The following is a 27,119-nucleotide window of genomic DNA, read 5'->3' as shown; positions in this document are numbered from 1 at the left end:
CAGCTGGCATCTGTAAGGCTTTGGGGGTCGGGGCTAGGTGGGGCTCCCTTTGATCACCCCATCTCCTCCTTTCCCCAAACCCACCCGAGGTCAGATCCCAAGACAGTGGCCAGGACTGAGGCCCTCACTCTTTGTCGGAGGAGCTGGACCATCCCGGGCCCAGGAAAAATGTCCCTCCTAGAACAGCGGGGGAGGAAATCCTGGCCCCTGTGCCCGCCCTGGGACTCAGCTCTTTGTGACTATTTCCAGCAGCAGTCGGTTCTGCCCACTCAGCTGAGGCCTAGGGCGACCGCAGGCACGCTCCAGGAATACTTACAAATATGAAGAAATTGAAAACAAACATCAGGTACTTCATGCAGCTCAGACAGTCACCTTCCATGGCTCCACCTGCAAAACAGCAAGGCTCCTCAGGCCTCCCCCTGGTGGCCCTGTCCCTTCCTTCCTCCCGCTGCCCAGCCACCAGGAGGCTCCTCTGCCTGCCCTTCTAGACTCCAACTGGCTGCATTAGCGGTTGTTCCCTGTCAGGAGAGGTAAGGACTCTGACGTGGAGAATTTCTGAGCAGGGAGATGAGTGTGTGCAGTGGTTCTCAAACTGGGTTCCCTGCCACTAACCATATCTTAAAGCTATTTTCAGGACATCCAATAACATCTCAGAAATCAACCCCTCACCACTAGCCAGGCACGTGTCTTGGGTTTTAGAGCAAGTAAACCATGCCAGGGTGGGGGACCCTGTTTCTTGGGTTATTCAGAAGCTCTGGCCACTAGGTATGTAGGACTTTGCAGTCCAAACACGAAGGTGGAACTTTAGCATGTACTTAACCAATGACCTAGTGACGGCAACCCTGTTTGGTAGATAAAATCCTTGAAGTCTTGGGGCTCAGACGGATGAAATGTGGGAGTCAGCATCACAGGCGAACTTGACTTCGTGTGAATTCAATGTCCCACGTGCACTGGGAAAGCGAGCAGGAGAGCAGCTTAGGTGCTGAGTTCTGGGGCATCGGCCGCACGGGGAGCACTGGGGAGAGCCCTGGGCCTGCTGCCTTGGGTCTCATGGTCTCAAGGCACCTGTGCCTGCCACCGTGTCCCCGCACCTGGCCGAGTGAGGGTTCCGGGCTTACAGATGTGTGTTCTTTCCCCCAGATGCAGCCGATTGTTTCTTGTATAACAAAACCAGGTGTTTAAGAGCTTTGAGGGGATTTAAGGGAAGCTTTCCTTTGACACCGCTGTTTGTGTAAGCGCTGGCTCGAGCTTAGCCCTCATATAACTTGTGTCACCAGCATTTCGGTGAAAGAAGTTCTTGGTCATAAAAAGCCAGGGCAGCGCTGATCTGTTCCAACACCCTCATGTTGGAAATGAGAAAACAGGCTGAGAAAGGGAAAGGGGGTTTGGCCAAGTTCCAGAACCAACTAGTGGAGGATCTGAAACGCCCATGGATACACTTATCGAAGTTTTACTCATTGATCCTGGTAGCACACATCTCCCGCTGTTAGAATGTACACTTCCTAAAGGCACGGACCTGTTTACCGCCACCTTCCTAGTGCCTCGAGCAGCGCCTGGCACATGGCAGGTCCCCAATTAATATGTCTGAATGAATGAATGGTGGGAAGAGAAAGCAGATAGAGGACAACGGTCAGAAAATCAGAGAAATAGATAAAGACGAGTCAGAAAGAAAGATGGAGAGAGTCAGAGAAAGAGCAAGAGAGTAAGAAGTGATATAGGAAGAGACAGACGGACAGAAAGAATTGAGGGGGGGGGCGCGGGTAGAGAGGCACAGAGTGAAGAGGAGGCAGCTGCTGACTTGTCACCTGGGCAGTGCTTTCGGCGTCAGCAGGACAGAGTCTCCTGGTCAGAGGGGCTGCTGTATAATTCTGTTATTGGCCCGGCTTGTCCTATAAGAGAAAATATTCCATTACTATAGGAAGTCATTAAGGCACAGCCATGTTCAAGAAGCCGTTTATGAAAACCCGCCCTCCGGACACACACTCAGGCAAGTGCCTCGCTCATCTAGGCCCATTAGGGCTAATGAAAAGCCCTCAGCACCTGGGCCCCTTCAGCTGCAGAGGCCAGCAGGGATGCCCGCCTTCTGCCCAGATGGCAGCTCTAGGTGCCCCTGCCGGGGCTGCGTGGGGAACAACTTCAAAAGACTTGCAATTTCTGGCACGGCTTCATCTACGCTGCCACCCTGCATGTGGCTGATGAGCTGGGAGGAGACAATGGGCATGGGTGGCCCATGCACCTGGCTGCCACCAGGCTGCTACCTGGGCATCTGCAATGATAGAGCGTGCCAGCGGGGCCCTGTTCATCAAAGCCCCTCCCCAGGTACCCCATCTCCCCTGAGAGAGAAATCTGGTGTTGGAAAGGGTTTTGTGGCTTTGCATAAGGACATGCCGGAAGGGTCCTTCAGAGAGCAGCTCCCGGCAGTGGAAATGAAGGTCTGGTTTCAGCAGTCAAACGTGCCCTGGTGGAAAGTCTAGTTCTACCAGACTCGTGGGGAATTCCACAGCCGGGTCCTGCTCAGACACTGGGCTAGAGGACAAGTTTCAGGGGAGATCTGAGGCCCAGGAGCTTGGGCTGCCGTGCATCCCCACGGGGAGGACGGGGGAGACGGGGAGGATTTCTGGGTCTCAGGTGCCCGTTCAGATTCCTTCTTCCCATTCAGGCCGGTCCATGCTCACTCCACCACCTTCTGCACAGCCTGGCACACCTCGCTGGGCACACCTGCCTGGGCAGCACCTGCCTGGGCCAGCTCCCCGAGGCCTTTACAAAGTCACTTCCCTCCTGGAGTTGTTAAATTCTCCTCTAAACACGGATATTCTCCATTTTGAAGCCAAAGGTGGTTGTAGGAATTCATGGTATGAGGCATAAAATGAACCGATGTAATATGAAAACACTTGGAAACCAGTAAAGAACAGTTGCCGGAGGCAGCATCGTCACAGATGGGAAATAAGTAGATGCTCGAACCACATCCACCAGTTACCCATGGAGGTGAGCGTGGGAGAGGACCGTGGACATATGGCTGACTCAGGATGGGTAAAACACCTTTCCCCTAAAGGCCCCAAATTCAAATTAATGTTTACAGTGTTGTGATAACTGAACCTAGTAAGAACTAATAGTATTGAGCAGTTACCGTGTACCAGACTATGCTAAGCATTTCTCCTTCTTCTCTTGTTTCATCCTCACCGGGGACGAGGGTGCATTATGTCATTTACAGATGCGGAAACTGAGGCTCAGAGAATGTAATTAACTGGCCTGACTTTATTCACGTGGTTAGCAAGACATGGCCATGATTCAGGCCCAAGTGTGCTGGACTCCAAACCAGAGCTCCTGACAAAACACCAGTCCATGGACCTGGTACCAGGGAGAGGACACCAGGAAGAGCAAGAGCTAAGCCTCGGTCCCCAAGTCTCCAACCCAGTGCTGCTCTGCCCCGAATCAGGCAACAAGGCAGAATCCAGGGACCAGCTAGCATCCCTCCTGTGCCAGCTAGAGGCCTCTGGGGGTGGGGGGGGGAGGTAACCCGAAACTGCCATCCCTTGACAGATGGGGGCCCTGAGGCCCAGAGAGGGGCAGAGACGGGGCGAGGTCACGCAGTGCCTCAGGGGTCTCCTCTGTAGGCCCCTGCCAAGGCCAGACAGCTTTATTAATGTTGCCCCTCCCACTGCCCCAGATGGCGCCTCAGTCCCATCTGCACAGAGCGGGGTTCTCTGATTGAGAAGGACAGCTCAGTTCATAAATCACTCCTTTTACTTTCACTGCCCCCAGCCCCCAGGCATGCTCTCTGGAGAGAGAGAAAAGAAGACAAGTGGACATCGGCGATGGAGAAGCCCCCACCAGAGGAAGCAAATGTAAGTCTGGGCTGCTGGGGCGTGAGAAACGACCTGTACGCGCCCTGCCAGGTGAGGGCGCTGTGGTGCAGGAGCAGCCTCACCCCCAAACCCTGGGTTCCAACCAGCAGGGTCTCTGCCCTGACAAGCTGAGACCTGGGCCACCCTCCTCAACACCTTGAGCCTGTTTCCTCATCTGTGCCATGGGGTTTCTCAGCCTAACTCCCAGGGTCCTTGAGAGAAGTGAAGGAGATGATGTCGGTGAAAGCACTTTAGCGGCTGCACATCCAGTTCCTTCCTTCCTGTGTGTGCCAGACACCTACTAATGCCAGCCATGGGCTGGATCCAAGGCACAGAGACCAAGGACTTGCTCAAGTCTAGTGAGAAGCAATAAACCGGGTACTTGGGGAGGAGTGTTTACAGCCACCAGCCTAGTGCTCTGGGCATGCCCAGCAGGAGAGAGAAAGGGCTGGAGGGGATCCTAGAAGCTGGGGAGGCCCGTGTGTGGGGAGGACAGGGAGGACCAACATTCATTGGGCTCATTGAGAGTATACTGTGCCAGGGGCCATTACCAACAACTATCTTACTTGAAAAAAACTGCAAAATAGATATCATCATCATTCCCTTTTACAGAGAAGGGAAGAAACTCTCCAACAGGCCAGAAAAGTCTCAGAGCCAGAACTGACACCAGGTTTTAAGAGCCACGCTTTCCTTCATCCGGATGGAGGAGGCTGGTCAGAATAACAATGATGCTAGCCGTCAGGTTCAAAGCTGAGTGGGGAGGACTTATTTGCGCTCTGGCTGCGCCTGCTGGGCCTCATCCCGGAGACAGACGGTCTGATAAACAAGCAATTGGCCCTAAATCCTGGAGTGCCTGGCAATGGCACGGACATGGGGACATGGACACAGCTGAGTGGGGGATAAAATCTAATTAGGCTCCTGGGAGTGGTGCCTTGAGGGTTAACGGTACCAGGCAATCTGCCTTGGATGCAATGGGATCCTAAATGACAGCTCCCCCAGACCCACTGAATCGTGAATGTCCAGGGGGCAAAGCATAGAGCGTCCGGGCATCTGGGAAGGACATGTCTCTGGTCTAGGAGCTGAGGCAGTACTTGGGCCCTCAGTCCTGGCCACAAGCCCTTTCCTCTGTCCCACCCAGAGCTCGCACAAGCTGTTTCCATCAGAGAATCTCCAAAGAAGGAAGCGCCTTAGTGAGGGGTAACTCGAAAGCCGGCTTTTCACACGGGATGCCGAGGCCCAGAGAGTGGCAGGGTCTTGCCTGAAGTCACACAGCAGGGCTGGAACCGGGAGCTGCTGACTCTAAGCCTGCTGCTTTCCCCCCACGCAGCCAGCCACCTAAGGCTGACATCTTACTTTATCGTGACTTCCAGAGCGCTTTTCCTATATTACCTCACTGAATTGCCCCAACTACCCCAGGAGATGGGCAGGCCTGCTTTACAAGTGAGGAAACTGAGGCTCAGAGATGCGAAATCACTGGCCCAGAGTATCACAGGAAGCTGGAGAAATTGCTGGGACAAAGCAGGATTCCTCATCCTTCCCTGGCTGTCCTCCAAAGGTGTGGCCTCCGGGACTTGGGCCTGCTGATCCCCAGAGCGACCACGGTCCAGGGCTCCCACCCACCCACATGGACTGGGCTGTACTCAAGCCACAGGGAGTGCTCATCCCAGACCCAGGCAGTGAGTCTGTGTTCCTGCCTTTGAACGGAGACGGCCCTATTGCAAAGGCCTCTGGGAACGAAGGCTCTGCTTCCTCTTGCAGAGACTTTTACTTGCCACGGTCCAGGCGCTGAAGGCAAGGCAACCTGGCCAATCTGAACAAGGTCATGAGCAAGAGCGGTGGAGGGCACTCTGTGTGTCGGGAGCAGGATTTGGCCTCAGAACATGAGTCCACGTTCAGGGTGGTGCCCACCAGCGAAATGTAGCTGAGGCAGCATGAGGGACTGAGTTGCAGGGCTGGGAGGGACAAAGGAGGGTGGAGGGAGGAGGGAGGACACCCGCCTCCTGAGGCAGATCCTGCCTGTCCTTCGCCCCTGCTGAGCCCTCCAGGGAAGTTTCCCTGACTGCCAACCTGGTGATCTGGGGAAAGGCAGGTGTCAGAAGACACAAGCAGACATTCCCAGGGCCCAGGGAGGACAGGTGCAGTCGGGCACACCTGGGAAGTCCCGCTGGGCTGTGCGGGCACACTTGGGTTCTGGGTGATGGCATGGGCATCGAGGAAACGGGAAGGGAGGCCAGCTCAGACTCCCAGGACGGAAAGGGCAGGAGTGTGCCCTCTGAGTGTGTCATTGCTGTCAGACCTTCCCCACCAGACAGAAGCCTTCCATGGCCGGCACAGTGCTCCCACTTCCTCTGAGTCCCCTCAGGACACAAGGGGGTACTGGACGGAACATTAGCAATATAATAGCTGCTCCTGCTTCACGTGTGGCAGGAACCACGCTGAGCAGGGTTCCAGAATCATCTACATAGGGTGAGTTATCCTCGAGTTACTGAGGCTCAGAGGACGTGAGTGAGCCCCCATGCTGGCCCAGCTGGGAAGGGGCAGGACTGGGAGTCAGACCCCAGAGGGCACACTGCTGCTAAGTGCTAGGAACCCTGCTGGTGGATGGGCTAACAGACAACATGCTCACAGCAAAAACAAGTGGCAAAGAGAGGGGACTGGCTGACACAAGTTCTGGGTTCGAGTCCAGATTCTGAAAACTGGACGAAGCCTGCCCTCTCTCTGACCTTCGAGTCCTGTGGTTGTGTCCCATGGACAACCGCATCTCTATGCCTCGAATGAGGAGCATGGACCTCAGCCTCCCCTCCCAGCAAGCAAGCATGGTCTCCCAGCCCACACTGCATCCCCCCTCAGGGCCCGGAGCGGCAAGAGACCCTTTGAAAAACTTGGTAATCCAGCCCAAAATATACAGGGCTGTTGCTAAAGCAACCTGGCTGCTACACAGCCTGGATTTAAACATTTAATGGCTTCACGGGCATGAAGGGGGCCTGGGAACTAGGTGGGAAAGGGCTCAGGTCTGAGCAGGGATGAGGGGGCCAGGGCAGCCCCCTTCCCCCATGCCCATCCTGCAGAGAAGGGTGCCAAGGCTCCTGGCCTGTTGCTGTACTTACCCTGTCAGATCAGATCACACAAGGGGAAAACAGATCCTGACTGGAGCCCAGGGAGTGGGTGAGATACAGAATTCCACTGTTGGGGGTAATGGGAGGTGTGTCCCAGGGGACTTTCTCTTTTGCAGGTAGACAAAGAAAACCTACTCTCTTCTTCAGTGCCTGCTGTGTGCAGTTCTCATATGAATTCCTTAGAACCTCTATAATCCTGAGGCAGGCCTATTACTATTTCCAATTTACAGCTGAGATAACTAGGATCAGAGACATGAAATGACTTGCCCAAGGTCACACAGCCACTGACTGGCAAACTTACACCTGAGGGGTTGTGGCTCCAAAGTCAGTGCTCTTTCTGTTCCATCTCTCAGGGGTCAGGGCCAGAAACACTGCTGGTAGCTGATAACAGTAACGGCTAGCATGCATGAATTCCTTTCTACAGGCCGGACACGGTGCTGAGGGCTAACCCACTGAACCCTCACAATCACCTGTGAGGCAGGCTCTGTTACCCCCATGTTACAGATGTGAAACGGAGGCCCAGAGAGAGGAAGCAACAGACCGAGATCACAGGGAAGCAGGGGCGCTGGGATTCAGGCCTCAGCAGTCCCCACTTCATCTAACTCTTCTTTTAGAAAGGTGTTAACAACAATGACAAACCAATCAATCAATCTATCAATCTACTTTAAAATCCCCCTTCACCCTGCTGCTATGTCCACGTCCTCCCAAGATGGATAGGACAGCAAGAGGAAATTCGCCCAGCACTTAGCAATAAAGATGAGTCAGCTCAAGGTTTGGCTTCAGTGACTTGCTCTACGCACAAGACACATTCCCACAAACTCAAGCAATACAGACAGAGCCACACAGACACACAGACACAGACACAGACACAGACACAGACACAGACACAGACACAGACACAGACAAACACACAGACACACAGACAAAGAGATGCATGCACATAGACAAAGGACAGATATATACATAGACACACAGACAGAGCCACGCACACAGGTACAACCTCATTCTGATGTGTACTCCTTAAGTAGGGAAGTTCCTCCTGGCATCTAACCAAATTCCCTCCTATGTTACATTCCTCACAACGCAACTCTTTCCATCAATACCCTGTTACAGCTCCCAAAGCCCTTCTGTGTTTATGCTCTTGCTCGATCCGCAAAGCCATCCACGGAGGCGAGCAGGGCAGGGATGACTGTAGTTGTGGGAGCGGGGCCCGGGGAAGTGAGGCGCTTGCCCGAGTTGAAGCAGCCTCTGTCTGAGGCGGGCTCTCACCAGCTGTTGTGCCTGATTTTTGAGCAGATTTCAAGGCTTCCTCAGCGACACCAGGTTGCTGTCAATTTCACTTTGCTCCTCTGCAAGGAACTTCCTTGGACCTCAGCCTGTCAGTGTTTAGTGAGGGGACTTCCCTGGTCCTGGCTCACCTCCCTCCTGCCTGTGTGCGGCATGGAGGGCGGGCTCTCAGGGCTGGGGGATCCCGGGCTGTCCTGAAGCTTCCCCACCTGAGTAGGTTTCCTCTCTGAGGGCATACTGGCAAGGCTTCCCCCCGAATCCCAGGGCCCAGCAACTCTCACGGAGCAGGTACCCCCACCCCCACAGCCTGAGTCCACGGTTACATTTGCTGGGCAATAAATATTAGAGACGCGGGGTCTTCCCAGGGCAACTGCAATGGATTCTAGTCACCTGGTCTGAATTAGGGAGGAATGACTACAGGTATTTAACGCTCACGTTCTGAAGAGCAAACCACCGAAAACAGACAGACCGTGACCGACTGCTCCACGTGGCTTGAGAAAAGCCTGGAGAAGATGCATCACAGGGAAAAGCTGGGGCCGGGGCTTGAGACCACAGGCAGGCAGGAGCCGGAGAGCCATTTTCCTTCCTCCCCATGAAACATCATCCCAGGGGTGGGGGGAGAGCGGGGTCCTAATATAAGGTGACAGGAGAAGATCTGACTTTGGGTGGTGGGCAATATACAGATCTTGTAACATACAAACCCACACCTGAAACCTGTATGTTCATGTTGACCAATGTCACCCCAATCAATTTAATAAATTAAAAAAAAGCATCATCCCAGCTGCTCTTGGGAGCCCTGAAGAAGCAGGCCAGGGCTGGGGGCAGGGAAGAGGCTGGGCTGGGATGGAGACAGGTCTGGGTCTCAGACAATGGGGAACAAGGAGCTGCTGCACCTCTCCAAGGAGCCGGTGCACCAATTCCACCAGACAGCATTTTTCAGCCAGGAAGGATGCTGGCAATCCCGCCAGGAGCCTCGGCGATGAGCAAGTGTCGGTCTCACTAAGCTCCAGACGATTTCTACTTCCTTTGGACAAAATAATAGTATATAATAATAAATAATAATAAATAATAATATGAAGAAATAAAACTTCTCCAGGTCTTGGTTTCTCCATCTGTAGAATGGGACAGAAATCCCCACCCCCACACGTGTTCCATTGGGTGGTGGGTCGGTGGGGAGGAGCCAAGGGAAAGACATGAACTTGCAGGGGACACGAGAGGATGTGCCAGCACCCATCTACACCAGGGTTGGGAATTTTTTCTTTTGCCATAAAGGGCTAGACAGTAAATAATTCAGGCTTTGCAGCTATATTATTTCTGTCACAATGACTCAACCCTGCTTTGTTCGAGAAAGCAGCCACAGACTGCATATAAATGAATGGACAGGGCTGTGAGCCAATACAACTTTATTTACAAAAAAATATGGGAAAGGCTTAGCCCACAGATAGTAGTTTGTGGATCGCTGACCCTAAGGCATATTTAGGGACTTGCCTTGGACTAAAGTAGAGGATTAGAAGTGGATGTGTTTCCCCTAGTAATGTGTGGGGTGAGTAATGAGAGAGGCTACGGAACTGGGTAGATGGATGGCTGGTTCCATCCCTATGTTCAGGCTGTGCAGCTTAGCCAAGTTCCAGCACCTCTCTGAGCCTCACCAGCTTCACTGTGGACACAGGGATAAAGACGGAAGAGGGATGTCATGAGGGTCAAAGGAGGCCCTCGTGGATGATGGGCAGCACCCTCAGCAATCAGAAAATACTGGGCGAAAGACTAACTCAGACCGTAGGAAGCAGGAGAGCTGGGGAGGCCTAAGACCTCCAAGTGGGGCACGCACCGGTCTGAACAGCAAGGGGCTGGGAGCTGTCCATCAGAAGGGGCTGAATGAACCAGAGGAACTGGAGCTGTCACCCGCTGGGGCCAGGGCCTGACCCCGCTGCCCTGTAGGAACCCAGGGAGAACCCTCCTGGATTGTATCCTTTGCCGAGAACTCTTGGGAGGAGGGCTGTACTGCACAAGGGTTGCTGGGGGGCCAGAGAAGCCTGACCCTTCGGCCATGGCCACTGCCGGTCTGGCACACAGCAACATGTCTGGGCAGCACTTCTTGGCCTGCCTGCTGCAGGCTTGGTCCCCTCTGAGGCCCTCACAGATGACTGATGCAGAGCAAATTACAAGCCAAAGATGTGCCCTTTGATTAGCCCGTGGTGCATGGAAAGGCATCTTCTCTGTTCTGCTGAGGTGCAGTAGCAATTACAAGGGGGCAGGGAGGCTGTGACCACGTGGCAGGTTCTGGGAGGGGAGGAGAATGGTGACAGTGGCAATGATGAGAGTTAACAGGATGCTTACTACGTGCCATGCACAGTTCTAAACCCTGTGCGACTATTCATTCACTTAATTTCCACAAGAGTCTATGAAGTGGGGACAATCATAGTGCCCATTTTACAGACAAGGAAAACCAGGCACAGAGAAGTGCGGTAACGTGCCCAGTCACACAGCCATGAGGCTGCATTTGAACCTAGTAAGTTAGTCCCAGCATCTGGACTCAGAGAGCTTTGAGGATGTCCCAGAGCTGGTAGGTCAAACCACCGATCTCTCCAGAATTGGGGAAACCACTAGGAAAGTGTTGCAGTGGGAATCAGGGGCTCAGGGTCTAGTCCAGTGATGGCGAACCTATGACACGTGTGTCAGAGGTGACACGCGAACTCATTTTTTGGGTTGATTTTTCTTTGTTAAATGGCATTTAAATATATAAAATAAATATCAAAAATATAAGTCTTTCTTTTACTATGGTTGCAAATATCAAAAAATTTCTATATATGACACAGCACCAGAGTAAAGTTAGGGTTTTTCAAAACGCTGACACGCCGAGCTCAAAAGGTTCGCCATCACTAGAGTCCTTGCTCTGCCACTAGCCAGCCAGGTAGTGCCAGGCAAGTTCCTCACCCTTCCCGGGCTTCTCTGGTGAGGCAGCAAGCAGAGCGACCAGAGGTGCCAGCATATTCAGGCAGGACCCCTTCCCCACTGGCTACCTGTGCGGCCTTGGCCTTCTGATCTCATAGTCGTGTGAACATGCCATGAGCCCACAGCGCCTGAGATGAGGGAAAGCGCTCTAGAAGTGGGAGCTGTTATCCTCCTTCATTTAGAAGCCACACCTCTGGTCCACCCTAGGCCCTGAGCCATGGTCCACAGCTCCGTGGCTCCCCAGGCCAGTGCTGAGCAAGCACCGGGTGTCACCGGCTCCATTCGTGGGTGGAAAGAATTCTGCTATTGTCCTTTCAGAAATGGACATGGTGGTCTGAATATTTGATGAGCAGACCTCACCATTTAAAAATGTAAATGCAGCCCAGTCTGTAGCATCCAGAGCTAAGAAATGTCAGTGAAATAAAGGGGTGAGGGTAAGGAGGCCCTGCTGACACTCTGGGAACTCTGGGAGTGGAGGAAGGTGGCCCCTATGCACACTGATCGCAGGGTGTGTGGGCTGTGTCTGAGCTCAGTAGTGGAGGCCTCGCGCCCGCTCCCAAACACTCAAGCTGCCCCGCAGAGCACAGTCACTTGTGTGTCCCTTTGGCCAGTTGGGGGTGTTACGAAGAGGGCTGTGGAGGGGGGTTTCAGGCCAGGCTCTAATCAGGAAAACTGGTACCTTTCCTCATTTCCAGGGGAAGTAAAGATAGAAGGTACTGCCCTTGGGTCTGGGGATCTGGGTTCAAGTTTAGGTTACACAGTCAGCCAGCTAGCTCTGGGGGTAGAGCCAGGTTCCCATCTCTCAGTGGGAATTGGGGGGCTCGAGGTCTAGTCCTTGCTCTGCAACTAACCAATTGTGTGTGCCAGACGGTCCCTCTGCCTCTCCATTTCAAAGTCTCATCTCTCTGCCTCTGTCTGCTCTCTTCCCCCTCTCTGAATGCCCACATGTGCATGTGTACACACACACACACACACACACACACACACACACACACACACACACACACGCTCTTCCTGGAGAGGTGGAAGGCTACCTGCTTACGTCAGCTGGAACACTTCCTTAAAGCACACCTCATTCAGAGGCCGGGACATAAATCCCGGCCCTGGACTGTGACCCCCAGCAGGCGGTGGCCACATTTAATTTAGAGGCTCTGCATGTCTGAGCCATTGCACAGAGCTGGCTGGCCCAGACAACGTCAGGACGGCCGGGGCCTGCTGAGAACAGGGGTCCTGGGGCGCCTCCTTGCTGGGAAAAGGAAGAGCCTGGCAGGTGTTTCATTTCCCTCTGGCTGCCCCGTCATTAATTAAGCAAGAGAAAGACTCAGCAAGTTCATGGGGCAAGGCTGGGATTTCCAGGAACATGGGGTGGGGAGGGGGTGTATGAAGCAGTGAAGCAGGCTTTAGACCATGGCGGTCCTGGCTCCCATCAGACCCCATCCCTAGGTGCTGTGTGACCTTGAGCATGCACCGCTGAGCCCCTGTAAGATGACTTCAGAGCCACCAGGGCCCTGAGCACTTGGGCGGATCTGTGTCACGTCCAGGCACACCTGAACCGCAGGGCTAAGTGAATGCTGGGAAGATGATTCTGGGTTTTGCCTGAGACCATTTTCTCATGGACTGCCTCTTCCAGGGTGTGATTCTGAATAGCAAATACTGTTGGAGAAGAGATTCTATGGGAAACGAGTCAGCTAGAGTGGCATCAAATTGGACTTTCCAGTAGAGATGAACCTGAAAGAGAACCTGGATCCACTACCTAACTGACGGGAGGTATCAGGGGCGGGGCCAGCCCCTCCTGGCTGTGTGCTCTGGGGCAGGCAATGCCCCCTGCTCAGTAGGGCTGAGTGGGAAACAGTGGCTTAGAATAGCGCAGGCTCAGTGAACACCTGCGTGCATTGCCGGGCTCTGGCGGTGGGACACACATTTTCACACATATCTCACTGAAGCTTTCCTGCAGCCTCGAGAGGTACTAACATCCTTGGTTCGCAGACGAGGAGACGAGGAGTGAGGCCGGGAAGGACCTGGGAGCGGTGGAGCCAGGAGTGAGCTGACCTGTGGGAATTCTGAAGCCCCAGCTTTCCCCTGGCTCTCGGCCGCTTCCAGTTGCCTCCCCCCAGTTGAAGGTCATGCTTCCCTCTGAAATATGGATGTAAGGACCCTTTGCTCAGCTTCATCAGTGATGCTCAAAGAAATCCTTTCTTCCCAGAATGCCTTGTTCTTATCACCAGGTTACAGCTGCCCAGCTGCCCCCAGAGAGCACTGGGCAGACTGGCCTTCGGGGCAGAGGTTCAGAGGGTGGCAGGGGTTTGGGGGGAGCCAGGGCCTGGGAGGGAGCTGGGGGGGGCAGCTCACCAGGAGAGACTCAACAACAAGGATGTGGTGCACGTCTACAGAGCTGCGTGTGCCAGGCTCAGCCCTCACTGGCGCCTGCAACTCTGTGTGCTGGATGCTGTAATGACCTCGTTTTTAATTGTGAAAGCTGAGGCTCAGAGAAGTTAAGTCACTTGCCCAAGGTCACTCAGCGAGGCAGTGGCAGGGCTGGGATTTGAACCCAGGCAGTCTGGGCTCCTCACAATTGCCCAGCACTGCCCCTCACCCATCTGTGACAGCAGGAGTCCCAGGCCTGCAAGCTAGTCCGTCCCTTTTCTGGGCAGCCCTCTAGAGTCCCAAGGTGAAGATGAGGCCCGCAGTGTGCTGCCCCCACCCAGAGTGGAAGGTGCTGTCCTGCTGGGTGGGCTCTCATGGAGGAATCCATCGCTTTTCCATCTTGGAGGATGTCAAGGCTTGAGGTCCTTGAGCCCGTCCCCTTCATTACATAGATGATGGGTCCCAGGACCCGCCCCCAGTCACCCCGCATGTGCTGAGGCCGTCAGCACCATGGGCTGGGGCAATCCTAAGATTCTGTTTCCCTCTCTCGGCAGCTCCCTTCTCAGGTGCTCTGTGGCCAGTCCTGTGGCTCAGGGACGCCCAGGCTGGGCCCCTGCACCCAAGAGGCCTCAGGAAGTGAATCTTTGGGAGATGTTCTAGGTGCTTCTGTGCCCTCATTTAATCCTCACGGCATCACTAATAATATCCCCATTTACAGATGAGGAGATGGGGGTCTCAGGGCTGAGTATCTGAGTGGGCCTCTTTCATGCATATTTGATTTAAAACTTGCTAAAACTTCACTGGGAGATACAGGACCATCTCCTGAATTTGTAGGGCCCAGTAAAAATGAGGGAAGCTCTTACTCAAAAGTTATTAAGAATTTCAAGCCAGCAACAGCCGAGAATTAAACCAAGTGTGTGTGTGTGTGTGGGGGGGGGGCGGCTTCTAAGTGCAGGGCCCTGTGTGACAGCCCAGTTGCATAGCTGTGAAGCTGGCTCTAGAGAGGTGTTATCACCATTACCATTGTGCCATTCAGGGATCCGAGAATCAGAGAGGTATAGTGGCTTGTCCAACATCACACAGCATTATGCTATGGCTTAGAACCTCACAAACTCTCCCTCCTCAGTTCCTGCATGACTATGGGAGGAATCCTATTACCCCCTGCACATCTGGGGACCCAGCCCAGAGAAGACAGTGGGAGAGCAAACCTGCCTGTGAATCTCCTGCATCTATATATTTTTTCCTTGTATTTTACTTCAAAATAGTCTACAGTTGTTTTAATATAAAAACAGGGTAATGCCTTCCAAATCCTTAAGAACTGATGATCTATTGGAACACATCCTGAGACTCTGTGTACCCCATGGTTCAGGCAGGAGCCCCCGGGCCCTATGGGTACCCAGGATTCAGTTGAAAAAGCACCATCCTAGGCAAAAGATCAGAGCACAGGCCCAAGAACCAATACTGCACAATACATGTGCGTCTCCCTCCTGCTGGCTTCGAAGGAAACCTCCTCCAGGATGGCCCCAGACCCAGATGGCGGGAGCCTCCACAGGGTGGTGGAGACACCAGATCTCATTATTCCACCAGAGAGAGAGGGGGGAACGGGCTTGGCTCCCTCCCTCCTGGGGGGATGCCCCAGCCAGTTCGCAGGAAGAGGAGGGCGGTAGTGCCCTGCTCACCCAGCCAGGTTCACTCACCACGCTAACTGGAACACGTAATGGTTGTTAATACGATCTCATTTGGGAAGGCGGGTGCACGGGGTCTCTGGGGTGGGGTGTGGTATGGGGGGGGAGGAGGGCTGCTAATAATATGGCCAAAGGGAACTGGGACTGTGGCTGAAAAGCCGTTTGGTTTTGGTGCTTGCTTTGCAAAGACTTGAAATCTGTTGTGCTGCTGCTGTGTGTGTGTGTGTGTGTGTGTGTGTGTGTTCGAGTGTGGGACCAGCAGGGCCAGTGGGCATGTGCACAGTGCAGGGCTATAGGCCCACGGGGGGCGGGCGAGATGAGAACACTGCTTTATCACATCTAAAGGCAGCACACAGTGGTCTAATTTGGAGGAAGCAAACAAAGGCATCTATTTTCCCCCTGACTAACTCACCCAGCCCCTATTAACACTAATTAGGAAGACTGGGAATTCCCCATAACTTCGTAATTACGGCTAACAGACTTCGCAGGGGCCAGGAAGGAAATGGAACACCCCATCCTGTTTTCATGGCCAAGGTGATGATGGCTCAGGTGGTCACTGTGACCTTCCCACTCCTCCAACCCTCCAAGCACTGGCATTCCCCCCCCCCCCCCCCCCCGCAGGGATCCCAGGTGACTAGGATGGCAGTCTAATAAGGTGGGCAGAGGGGGGTACTGAGGCTCCCTCATGGGCTGCTTTCACTGCCTCTTTAAGGTGAGGAGGCTGGTGCGCGGCCTGTGGGAAAAACCTGCTGGTGTTAGGGGCTGGGAGAAGGGAGGCAGGAGCCAAAGGAAGATGCGAACTGACCTCAGAAAAAGACCCCCACGTGGGCCTTGGAGGAGTGGACAGTCCCCTGTACTGACGTTGACCCACTGTAGCCAGCTCAAGCCACGTGACCTGGGCTGCCCACCCTGCCCCTGCCCGCCCTCCCTCTTAGGCCCTGTCCATTAAGATAAACCATATTTTAAAGGCGGCGCCAAAGAGCTGCCAAGATCACAGCAGTGACTTCACAGCCATTAGGCCCCTTCCCCAGCCTGCTGTACCCTGCAGCCAGACGTCTTAGGAAACCACAGTGAAGCCATTACAGGGACCCCTCAGCTGCGTGGCGGCAGGACGGCCACTTCTGCCAGATGACAGGCGCGCGGCTTCCCAGAAGCTCATTCAAGCACACAGACCCTCCCTTCAGCCTTCCCTCCCCAGCCCTGCAGCCCCAACATGCCAATGAGTCCCCTTCCCCCAGTGTCTGCTGTGCATCTGCCCCCACCCCCAGGAAATGCTGTCCGTCTGTCTAGGGCGTGGGACCTGGCTCCGCTGCCAGAAGACAGTTCTTTGTTCCTCCCTGTCTGCCCAGAAGCTGAGATCCTCCGTATATTAGGCAGCTTAAAGGCCACTTCCTTAACCAGATTAAAAAGGGCTAATATGGTACCAAATACTAACTATCTGACTGTGGGTGACTTTCTTTTATTCTTTACACTTTCTCTTTTTCTTTATGATTTCTTTTGTTCTTACAAAGAACATGTATCGTTAATTTAATTAAAGCAAACTGTGAAAGGTCCAGTAAGCCCCACACTCTGAAGCTGCCAGTTCTTCTCAGATGCTACAACCTGGGCCTGCAATCCCTTGTCTCCCTCTGTCTGCCCGGAGAGCTTCTTTTCACCCTTCACAGCCCAGCCTGGCGTCTCCTCCGCCATGAAGCCTTCCCCGATTTCTCCACCCTAGGCAGTGGTCCCTTCTCATTAGTTCCAATGCACTTATTTTGGAGATGAGAAGACAAGGCCCGGGGAGGGGCAGGGCCTCCCCAGGCCTCACAGCACGGTCACGGGTGATGAAGTCTGCACTAGAACCCAGAAGGCTTCCTTTACAGCATGGAGGGGCCTGGGGTGGCGATGTGGTACATACTCTACTTGACTCTCAACTCCCCCTTCCTTCCCCATAGCCAGAGCCTGGCCTGACCTCCGTCTGTTTTCCCCAGGGCACTCTTCTCCCAGCCTCCAGGGGCACACATCACTGTGGTATGAGTTAAGCAGCAGAGAATGGCCTTGTTGTTTTTCCACAAAGGGGAGTGGGGACAGAGGCACAGGGGCCTTCCCTCCCTCCCTGGAGCTCAAGGCTGTGTCTGAATGGCCATCCCATGAGGGCCAGGCAGGCCTCCCTGCCCACCCAGCTCACGCCCTGGGCCCCTCCCTGGCTGGTAAGTTGGAGGCCTGGCTCACGCAGGGCCACACTGCTCTGGGACTGAATCCCAACTTTGCCACTGAGCAGCTGTTGTTTCGTAGATCTGAGCCTTATCTTTCCTAAAAGAAGCTACCATTACGAGGCACTGCTAGCAGCCCGGGCGCTGGTTGGGTGTTATATGTGCGCATGGTTCATCTTTTTTCTTTTTTTCTTTTTCTTTTTTCTTATGGCTCATCTTCATGACACACCTGAGGCAGCTATTCTCACTCACATTTCACAGGTGAAAAAACTGAGGCTCACAGGACATGAAACCACTTCCCCAAGGTCCAGAGCCAGAAGCGACTGAGCTGGAACTTGAGTCTGAACCCATTTGGGGTCATCGGCCCGTCTCCCAAGACAGCTATACAGACTGGATGAGCTCATCGCCCAGGCCAAGTGCTCCACGGACAATAACACACTGAGCCTTGTGCTTCTCATTCTCATTTCATGAGAATAAGCGCTGCGGCGAACTGAACTGTGGAGTCAGCCTGGCTGAGGGTCAGTGGGGAGGCGAGGCTTCCTGGGTGAGGACCAGGCAGGAGTTGGCAGACCCCTGGCAGCTCCTAGCCCGGAAGCCCCAGGGCCCAGACTTGCTCCTAGCCAGGGAGTATTGTTTGAAACAATAAAATAAAATCTTATTCTACCCTCCAGCTTAATCCAGACCAAGATCATCTTTCCCGCCAAAAAGCCCACATCCAGAGAGAGGTCAGTCAGCCCTTTGCCACTTGCCGAATTGCAGGCCAGGAGCTGTGTGGGACATCAGCTCTGGAAAAGCCTGAGAAGTGGTCTGGTATTTGGCAGCAGCATCGAGAGACTGGATCTGGGCTGGGCTGGCAGCCCCATGAGGGTGAAGGAGGGCTGGGCCTGGGGCTGGTTCCAGGGGTCCCAGTTCTGCCCAGGTCCTGCTCTCCCTGCCCCAGGGCAAATCTAGCTACGGGAGGGGGCAATGCATGCCGCCCCCCTGCTGCACGCTGAGCCCCGCGTGGCAGGGAAAGCAGAATGGGTCAGTGGCTGCTGTATCCTCTTCCTTTCCAGTTACCAGGCTGTCTCCCTCCTGCCTCTTCCTTTCAAGTGTGAGCAGAATGGTTCTTGTTCCAACCAGTGGCCCCAACACTCCCTACCTCCCACCCTCATTTCTCTAAAAAAAAAGGGCCACCATTGAGGAGGGGTCCAGTCCTAGCAGGTTCCATGCTGTTGAGGATTGAGGATCCTCAAATGGCCCAAGGGGCCAGCCTGGGCTGAACCCAGCCCCTGCCTACCCTCTCCTTCTCATATCCTCCCCACCCAGCTGCCCACTGGGGAGTGCCAGTCAGGCCAGACATAGACCCGAAGGACAACCGATGTACCCTCACCCAGGTGCCAAGTGTCCAACTGGTTCTCCCACTAGTTCCCATCTCACCATTTTCCTTTTTCGCCTCTGGAAACTTCCAGGAGGATACTTGTGAAGAGAGGTGATCAGTGTCCAGTCTTTGGAATCAGGACAGATGTGGGTATGAATCCTTGCTCTGTTCTAGGCCTGTGACCTGGGTCGCCTTAGTTGCCTTCTCTGTGCCTCAGTATGCTTACCTGTAAAATGGGACCGCCACTGTACTCTCTCAGTGTGTAGGGACGACGGACTGAGATCATAAATGTAAAACTCTTAGCACGGTGCCTGACCAAGATGGCTATCATGCTGGTTCTTCCCAGGGTTGAAAGGGAGGTTTCATTCAGAGCTAAAGGCACAAAGATCACTGATCTTTAGGGGGCTAGATGGGCCCCTTCTCTTAAGGACCATGCCCACGGTACCAGGCTGCTATCTTTGGTTAAGGATGTGGGAGTTGGGGGTGGAACGCCACTGTATGTCCTCCACTGTGCTAGGCCCATCCCCTTTTCACAGGTGAGGAGAAGAGGTACAGAGTTTGCCCAGGAACGCACAGCTCCTATGCAGAGTGAGAACGTGTTCTCATGCTTCTGTACAGGGCTCGCCCCCACCCCACTGAGCCCCTCAACCCCCTGTGAAGCATCCCATTGGATGTGGGAGTGCCATCCCATTCTGCAGGTGTAGGATCCCAGGTCCAGCCAAGTCGCCTGCTGGCCTGGAGCAGTGGGGCTGGCATGGACCAGCTCTGCCCCGGGGAAGGCCCAGCTCCTGCGAGCCCCTGGAGGGGCTGGTGCTGAGGCCTGTGAGTGAGGCCTATCAGCCCCCTCCTGGACAACAGCAACCCCCAGCCCTGCGGGAGGCACCTGCTCAGAGGGCTCAGGAATGGTGCTTCGTATCCAGGCAACAGGCACAGCTCAGTCCTCTTCAAGTCACAGGCCTGCAAGTCAGGACAGCGCTCCCGCAGACCTCCCTCAAGTGGCTAATTTTCTGCCTTCCAGAAGGAAATAAATCTTAAGGAGTCCAGACTCCTTGGCTCCCCAGACCCTGGAGGGAGGGGCTTCCAGCCACATTTCCCTGAACTGTCCTGCCACGTAAGCCTTGCACATGCCCCTCCGGGTCCAGTTCTCTTCCACGCTGATTCCTTTTCTCCCATCTCTCCCCTCCTCCCTTGTCCAGGTTGGATGTCAATGTGGGTCTTGTCAACCAAACTAGACACAATGGGTGGGAATTACAGGAAGGCAGAGTTCACCTCCATACAAAGATGAGTGCCCCCGCCCGGGGGAGGACTGGAAATGTGGTTCAGGTGTTAAAAGATGCATGGGAATCAGAGAGACCCCCGGGAGAAATCCTGGCTTTCCCCACACCCTGCCTGTGTGATTCAGGCTGAGTGCCTCAACCTCTCGGAGCTGCAGTTCCTCAGCTGTCAAAGGATGCCATCCCGGAGGATGGGCCCAGAGGTCAAATGACCTCAGCAATCCTGGCACTTAGCTGAGATCAGGACATGCGCATTTCCTTCCGTCTCTGGGGGCAGTGAGCTGCCTGACCCTGGATGTATTAAACAGATGTCAGCGGGTCCTAGTGTGCGATGGGGTACACTCTCGCACTTTACTTCTTGCACTGAAGTAAAGATTGCACTCAGTGTCTCTGAGTTTTTCCAACTCTAAAAAAACACACGACTTGGCCTAGGCTGGCCGTGGGAAGATAGGTATATCACTGAGTACACACAGTTACCCCCCCCCCCGCCCCCCCCACATACACACACAGTATGTGATCCATCCATATGAAATGTCCAGAAAAGGCAAAATCTATACAGAGAGTAGATTGGCGGTTGCCTGGGGCTGGGGGTGGGACGGGAACCGATGACCAATGCATAGCAGATTTCTTTTGGGGGTGATGGAAATATTCTAAAATTAGATCGTAGGGATGGTTGCACAACTATAAATTTACTATGAGTCCCTGACTCATATCCTGCAAATGAGCACATTTTATGGTGTGTAAATTCTACCCCCATAAAGCTGTTAAAAACAACAACAGCAAAACAGCACAATCACCAGCAAAGCAGAGGCCGGAGGGGCCAAGGCCATGGTTGAGGGCGATGGCCGCACCCTGTGGTGGCAGCGGCAAGCTGACCTGAGGTCTCCGCCAGTCTCCACTTCTTCTCTGGGGTTTCACGTGGGCACTTTCTTGTCATTTAAAACGCGAGGAAAGGGAACAGGCCACCAGCAGACCTCTTTAAACATCGGAAGCAAAGTCCAGGTGCTGTGAGGAGGTGGGGTTCAGCAGAAGGGTTAGAGGCCAGGGATGGTGTAGCAGGAGGGAGGAGCCTGCAGGAACCTGGTCTCCCAGAAGCCCTTGGAGAGCAGGGCTGGGTGGCGGCTCAGGCCACCTGTGGTCTGGGGTCCCTGAGCGAGGGTAAAAGCCATGGGCCTGGTCTAGCCTTATCGCGAAGGCATTGGTGGGTCTGTTTGAGAGGTAAAGCAATGAAATCAACCTAGAACTGAGCAGCTACTCTGTGCCAGGGAGGGACTGACATTTATCTTGGTGATGTGACTGGCTGTGAGACCTAGAGGTCAGCAGAGAAGACCTGGGGAGAGATTTAAACTGCTCATGGTGGTAAAGATGCCTGGTTTAAATCTCTCCACAAGTGAAAGGCGGGCATCTATCAAACCCACTGTAGACTAAAGGAAACCAGAACTCTGGAAGGTCAGTCACTTGCCTGAGGCCACATAACAGGTGGCAGGGGTAGGATTTGAACCCAGGACCTGTGCAAAGCAGAAGAATAACTTTCAAAGCAATCTGGACATTGCTCTTAGTTGGTAGTGAGAGCCCCATCACTAGAGGTATGCAAGCAGAAGCTCAATGATGACCTCTCAAGGTGTGAAAACGGATGACTTTGAAACCCCTCCCAGTCCAGTTAGTGTGTGAGGCTACAAGTCCTTGCTGACTATTTCCCATGAGAGTTAAGTCTATACTCTGAGTGAAGCAGGAAGGCCTGAGCCCTCCTGAGGGAGGGGACTCGTGGGGAGGGCCCAGCTGGCACCTCCTCAGTGGCAACCACAGCTGCTCTGAATGCTCACCACAAATCAGCACTGATTGCTGCTTGGGGCTAAAGTGATACCTGAATACACACAGGCCCAAGCAACTCCAATTTAGCCTAAACCCAGCCCCAGGAGTGGGTGCCCAAGAAGCAGGAGCTGCCAGTCCAATGGGGCCCAGCCTGGCCCTGCAGCAGCGCCTGTTTCATCCCTGCCCCCCGTCCCTCTCCTCGGTGCCGGGCTTCCCGAGGTCCCAGCATCCTGGCTGCGGTTTGCAAGCTCCCTCCTCTCAGCCCTGGACTCACCACAGGATGAGCTCATAGGAGGCCCCTTCCCAAGTGAGAGCCCCAGGCCTGGGAGAGGCCCCACTGTCTTTCATGTGCCTGCTTGGCCCTGAGAAGGCAGTGAGGAGGCGGGGCCTCTGAGGAGGGGGGTGGCCTGGTCTGGGCTAGGGGCTCCCCAGTCACCTCCTCTCATGGGGCTCCTAAGCCAGCTTTGAGGAGGGACCCAGGTGAATGACAGGGTCTCCCTGATCCACACCTCCCGTCGTCCACCTGGGTCCCCGGCTCTCTCTCACCTAGCTCCATCCTCAGAGGGGTCCAGATTTGCTCTTGCAGTTCTTGTGCGTCGGCTCCAGGTCAAGAACCCAGACCTGCAGATGGTACCTAGGTCTCCTCCCCCACAAGAGAGAGAACTTGGAAACTTGGGGTGGAAGGAGTTTGCAGACACTAATTACAGGGCAGGACAGTTCCAGATGCTCCTAAGGTACTGAGACAGAGGGACAGAAGTGGCTCTCTGGGCTCCAGCACTCAATTGGCTCAGCTTCCCTGAGGGAATGTTCTAGCAACAGGGCAGGGCTTCTCTAGGACCCAGGGTATCCAGCCCCACTGTGTCTCCTCCCCATCCATTGCAGGCTCAGCTCTGCCCTCCAGAGGCAGCCTCAGCCTCCACTCTCCCCACCATCTTCCCAGGGCTCAGATCTTCCCACCTCCTCTGCATAAACCCTTTCAAGGCCCCCCAGCACTTCTGGGGACCCACCAAACTCAGAGCACAAGAGGCCTATTGACCACCCCCGCCTTCCCCCTGCCCTCTTGTCACTCCACCCCAGCAGCACCTGTGTAGCTCCTGAAATGCTGCTGCTCTGTCATGCCCCAGGAACTTTGCATGTGCTGATCCCACCGCTAGGAATCCCCTCCCCTCTCCTAAGTCACACACAGTTTTATTTGTCACCTCAGTCATTCATAATCCAAGCACCTTCCCCAGCACGGGCCCCAACACCCCTTCTTTGTGCCACCGCCTCGCAGTATATTAACCTCCTGCCTGTTGCTCTCAGTGATTCCAACTTGAGCTTTCATCTGAGTCCCCTGGACGGCTTAGCAAAGCCCAGATTGCTGGACCTCAACCCCAGCCTCCTATTCATTAGGTGTGGGGAAGGGGGAGTCCGAAAATCTACATTTCCATTTCCAACAAGTTCCCAGGCAGTGCTGAGGCTGCTGGTGTGGGGACCACCTCTGAGAACCGCTAGTTAAACCCTAAACTCTTAGAGGTCCACCTTGGGTGACATTTCACCTTCAGTCTCTGAAAGAGTCTGGTATAGTTGCTGCTCAATAAACAAATGAGTTGGAAGGTGCTGTTTCACCTGTTGTAGCCAATGTGGTGGCAGGAGAACGTGCGGAGACCATCTTTCTGATTTGTTCTCTCTGCTGTGGGCAGTGTCCCTCCCTTTCCAAGATGGTGGTTAATTCCTAGGTCCAACGCCTGGGGACGGCTGTCTCCAAGGCCAGCACAGAGATCGCTGGGCCTAGGAAGACAGGCTGGAGCCCAAGGAGGTAGAACACAGGGTGGAGCCTCTGAGGGAGGGGCAGAGGCAGAGGCTGGGGAAAGGGCTGGGGGACATTGCTGGAGTCAACAAGGAGAAGTGGATTTTGTGGGATCTAAGAGCTACAGGCTCAAGCGCCCTGATCCCGGAACAGCCTTCCCAAGAGTGACAGGACCCTGAGGTGCCTGAGAGAGGCTGGGATTCTAAACACCCAAACTCCTGGCCTGCAGGTGCAACCAGAGACCACACGCGTAGATTGGCATGGAAATGGCTGCCACCCACTTGCCCTCACTGGGCCCTGAGGCTTGGCAAATGAGCTTCTCTGTGGGGTCCTGAGTGCACTGAAGCCAGGCAGCCTCCCCCCAATATTCCGGGTCACGCAAAGGCCCCCAAGTTTCCTACACAATCCTAGGGGGCCAGTGTCCTCCCTCCCCAATGTGACTGGGATCGAATGTCCTTCAAATGGGCAAGGGGGGCTCAGCAACAGTCAGATCTAGAGAAATAAAGGCAGGAGGCAGTTTGCACCCTCGTGTTGGTAAAACTCAAACCTGCCCCAGTCCATGAGCACCGGTGATGCTCTGGGCCGTGTACTGGGTAGGCCCTGGCCCCTTCCTGATGTGGGAAGGAGAGTGGCAGCCGAGGGCACAGGTGTGGAAGTGAGTGATCACCCTGCCAGGAACAAGGCATCTGAAACTGGACTGGGCCCTGGGGCTCTGACAGAAGAGGGGGCCCGGGCATGTGGCCAGACACAGTGTCAGTGCACCTGTCCCTCCAGGCCTGGCCCCATGTGGCACACCTCACACCACTCCCCTGGCCTCAGGACACTGGGGATCCTCCAGGTCAGAGCAAACAGGAGTCAGAGATGCCAGGCTGCCCAGAGGACAGGCTGTGCCTGGGTCCAACAGGACCACCAAGGCACCAGCCTTGGGACTTCTGGTCTGGACTGGCCACTGTCCCCTCCTAACTGCGTACCTGTCCACTGTCCTTTGGAAGAAAAAAAAAGGAGAAAAGCTCCGATTTTGGAACATTGCTGGGAAAGGGAATGAGAGAGCTGGCCATGAGGGCAGGGGGTGGGTGTGGGGGGCTGCATTTGCTTTTTAATTTAAGTCTCTCTGGATCGTTTGAATTTTTAAGGAGCATGTTTTACTTCTGAAATAACAACTTTTAAAAAAATAGTTTGTGTCTTAAAAGTGCAAAGCATTCTGCAAAAATATGTCTGGAAGAAAGAAGTATATGCAACAACTAGCTTAAGGGGGTCATTAAATAGGCCATCAGCATCCTCTCTTGAGCATTCCCCACGTGCTCAGAGCTCTGCGCCTCGTCTTAACACCCATTATTTAATCTAATGCTCATCAGAGCCCTGGGAGCTGGCTGCTATTAGTGCCATCATTTTCAGGATGAGAAAATAGAATTTAAGAGAGACAAAATAACATGCCCGAGGCCACCCCGCCTCGGAGCTGGGGTCTGAGCAAGCTCTTATCCTTACATCAGGGCACACGACACACCGCCTCCCACGACTGAAATGAGAAACTGACAAGCCCAAAAGCCATTTGTTTTGCGTCCCCTCCATGACTTGGAAACTACTAATGTTGCACAGGAGCCAAAATCAAACTGTTACCGGTGCCTCCAACCACCTTGGACACTTGGACTGAGGCTAGGAGAGCAAGTATTACAGTGAGTCCACTGTAATCCGGCCATCTGTCCACCCTTCACCAACCACTGATGGAAGCCCCTGGCATGCCCGGCTCTGCGCTGGATGCTGGAGACTACGGAGGGTGAGAGGCTCACAGCCACCAGCAAAGGACCAGGTGAGCACAAGGCGGATTGGACCCCGTGCACCTTCCAATCTGTAGGCTTTGCTTCCTTCAGAAATATCCAAACTCCTTGCAATTTGGATCCAGAGGCATTAAAGGAGGGGAGAATGAAGCATAGCCCTATAATCCATGCCCAGTGGCGAGCCAATCTTCTCCAAAATACTTTAGTTTGTGTAATGCTGAGCCAGGAAATTCAATCCATCCCTTCAAACCACCTAGGTACAGGGCCAGGCCAGTTCACTGGGTGGGCTCTCCAGCATTTCCCTGTAACCTCAGCCCCAGCACGGAAAGGGAGGGCTTATGCAAAGCTCCAGGAGCCCATGTACTAAAGGGTCATGAGTTCGATTCCTGGTCCAGGACATGTACCTGGGTTGCAGATTCGATACCTGGCCCTGGTTGCGTGCATGCAGAAGGCAATCGATTGATGTGTCTCTCTCACATAGATCTCTCTCTCTCTCTCTCTCTCTCTCTCCCTCCCTCCCTCCCTCCCTCTCTCCTCCTTCCTCCCCTCCCTTTCACTCTCTCTAAAAAATTCAATGGAAAAAATATATCCTTGGGTGAGGATTATAATAGTGTGAAAAGTAACTGACACATCCACCAAGTCCGACTGTAATTCAGTGTTGACTGAGACACTGGACAAGGGACTGGGGGCAAGACATGCAGAGGAGGGGTCCTGCCCTCAGCAGACTCCCTGAGAGTGGGGCCTTTCAGCTTTGCTCCCCCTCAACCCCCAGCAAATGAAACAGTGCCTGGCACATAATAAGAACTCAACAGTCACTGGCTGAAGAAAGGAATGAATGAATACTCATTGCCCCGGGAGCACTGAGCACACCATATAAGGCAGGGTGATGCTGAACACTGAGCTGTCTGCCTGATGAGTCAGAGCTGCAGAATCCATAGGGGGTGGGGTGGGGGGGAGAGAACGAGAGCGAGAGAGAGAGAGAGAGAGAGAGAGAGAGAGAGGTGAAGGCCAAGAAGGTTTGTGGTTGACCCAAATCAAGCAAAGGACAGATCTTAAAAAGCACTCGGCCAGTTGCCTGGGAGGCAGAAGCATATGCTGTGGTTTGCCATCTATTTTTTTCTGCAGAGCAATCTTTTTTTCAAATGAAATCATACACCGCACCCGAAATGCATCACAGAGGCTGCCACGGTGGACGTCAGCTGGGGCTGCGAAGCTGGCCCGCTTGCCTGTGCCCTGGAACCCCACACAGGCCCCTGGGGCTCTGGAAGATGGGCTCCCACTTAGTCAGTGACTTCCCTCTTCCCCTCCCTCTCAGAGGCCCCAGGAAGTGGTGGCTGAGGGCGGGGGGTGGGGAGGGGGCTATAGCTGATCTTCTGGGGGCCACTGAGAGCAAATAAATGCTAAAATAGCTCAAGAAACTTCACCCAGCCAGGGGGTGGGGGTGGAGTGGGAATGGGGCAAAGGGAAGAAGGAAAAGGTCCCTTGAGCAAGTGGAGGGGAACCCAAGGCAACCTGATACAGGGTGGCTGAGATGGTGGGGTGTATGTGTGTTTGTGTATATATGTGGGCATGTGTTTTTGTGTAGGTGTGTGTATATAAATGTGTGTGTTTGTGTGTATTTAAATGTGTGTGATTCTGCCTATGTGTATGTGTGTGATTCTGTGCATG

At 54.1% G+C, this 27,119-nt stretch overlaps 1 protein-coding gene across 1 annotated transcript in view; it reads right to left on the bottom strand.

Annotated features, from left to right (window-relative positions):
- TSPAN18 (tetraspanin 18) overlaps positions 1–27,119 on the bottom strand; it is a 144,789-nt gene that overhangs the window by 16,496 nt on the left and 101,174 nt on the right. The window contains exons 4-5 of the mRNA XM_081098443.1: positions 1,806–1,889; positions 317–387 (exon numbers count right to left, since the gene is read on the bottom strand). Coding sequence (XP_080954569.1) covers positions 317–379 — 63 coding nt within the window. The 5' untranslated portion in view covers positions 380–387; positions 1,806–1,889. The remainder of the gene's footprint in view (positions 1–316; positions 388–1,805; positions 1,890–27,119) is intronic.

Source organism: Myotis nattereri (assembly GCF_964212035.1).
Source record: "Myotis nattereri genome assembly, chromosome: 9".
NCBI classification, from domain to species: domain Eukaryota; kingdom Metazoa; phylum Chordata; class Mammalia; order Chiroptera; family Vespertilionidae; genus Myotis; species Myotis nattereri.
The sequence above is the reverse complement of the archived record's forward strand: the minus strand, read 5'-3'. Positions and strand labels throughout refer to the sequence as shown.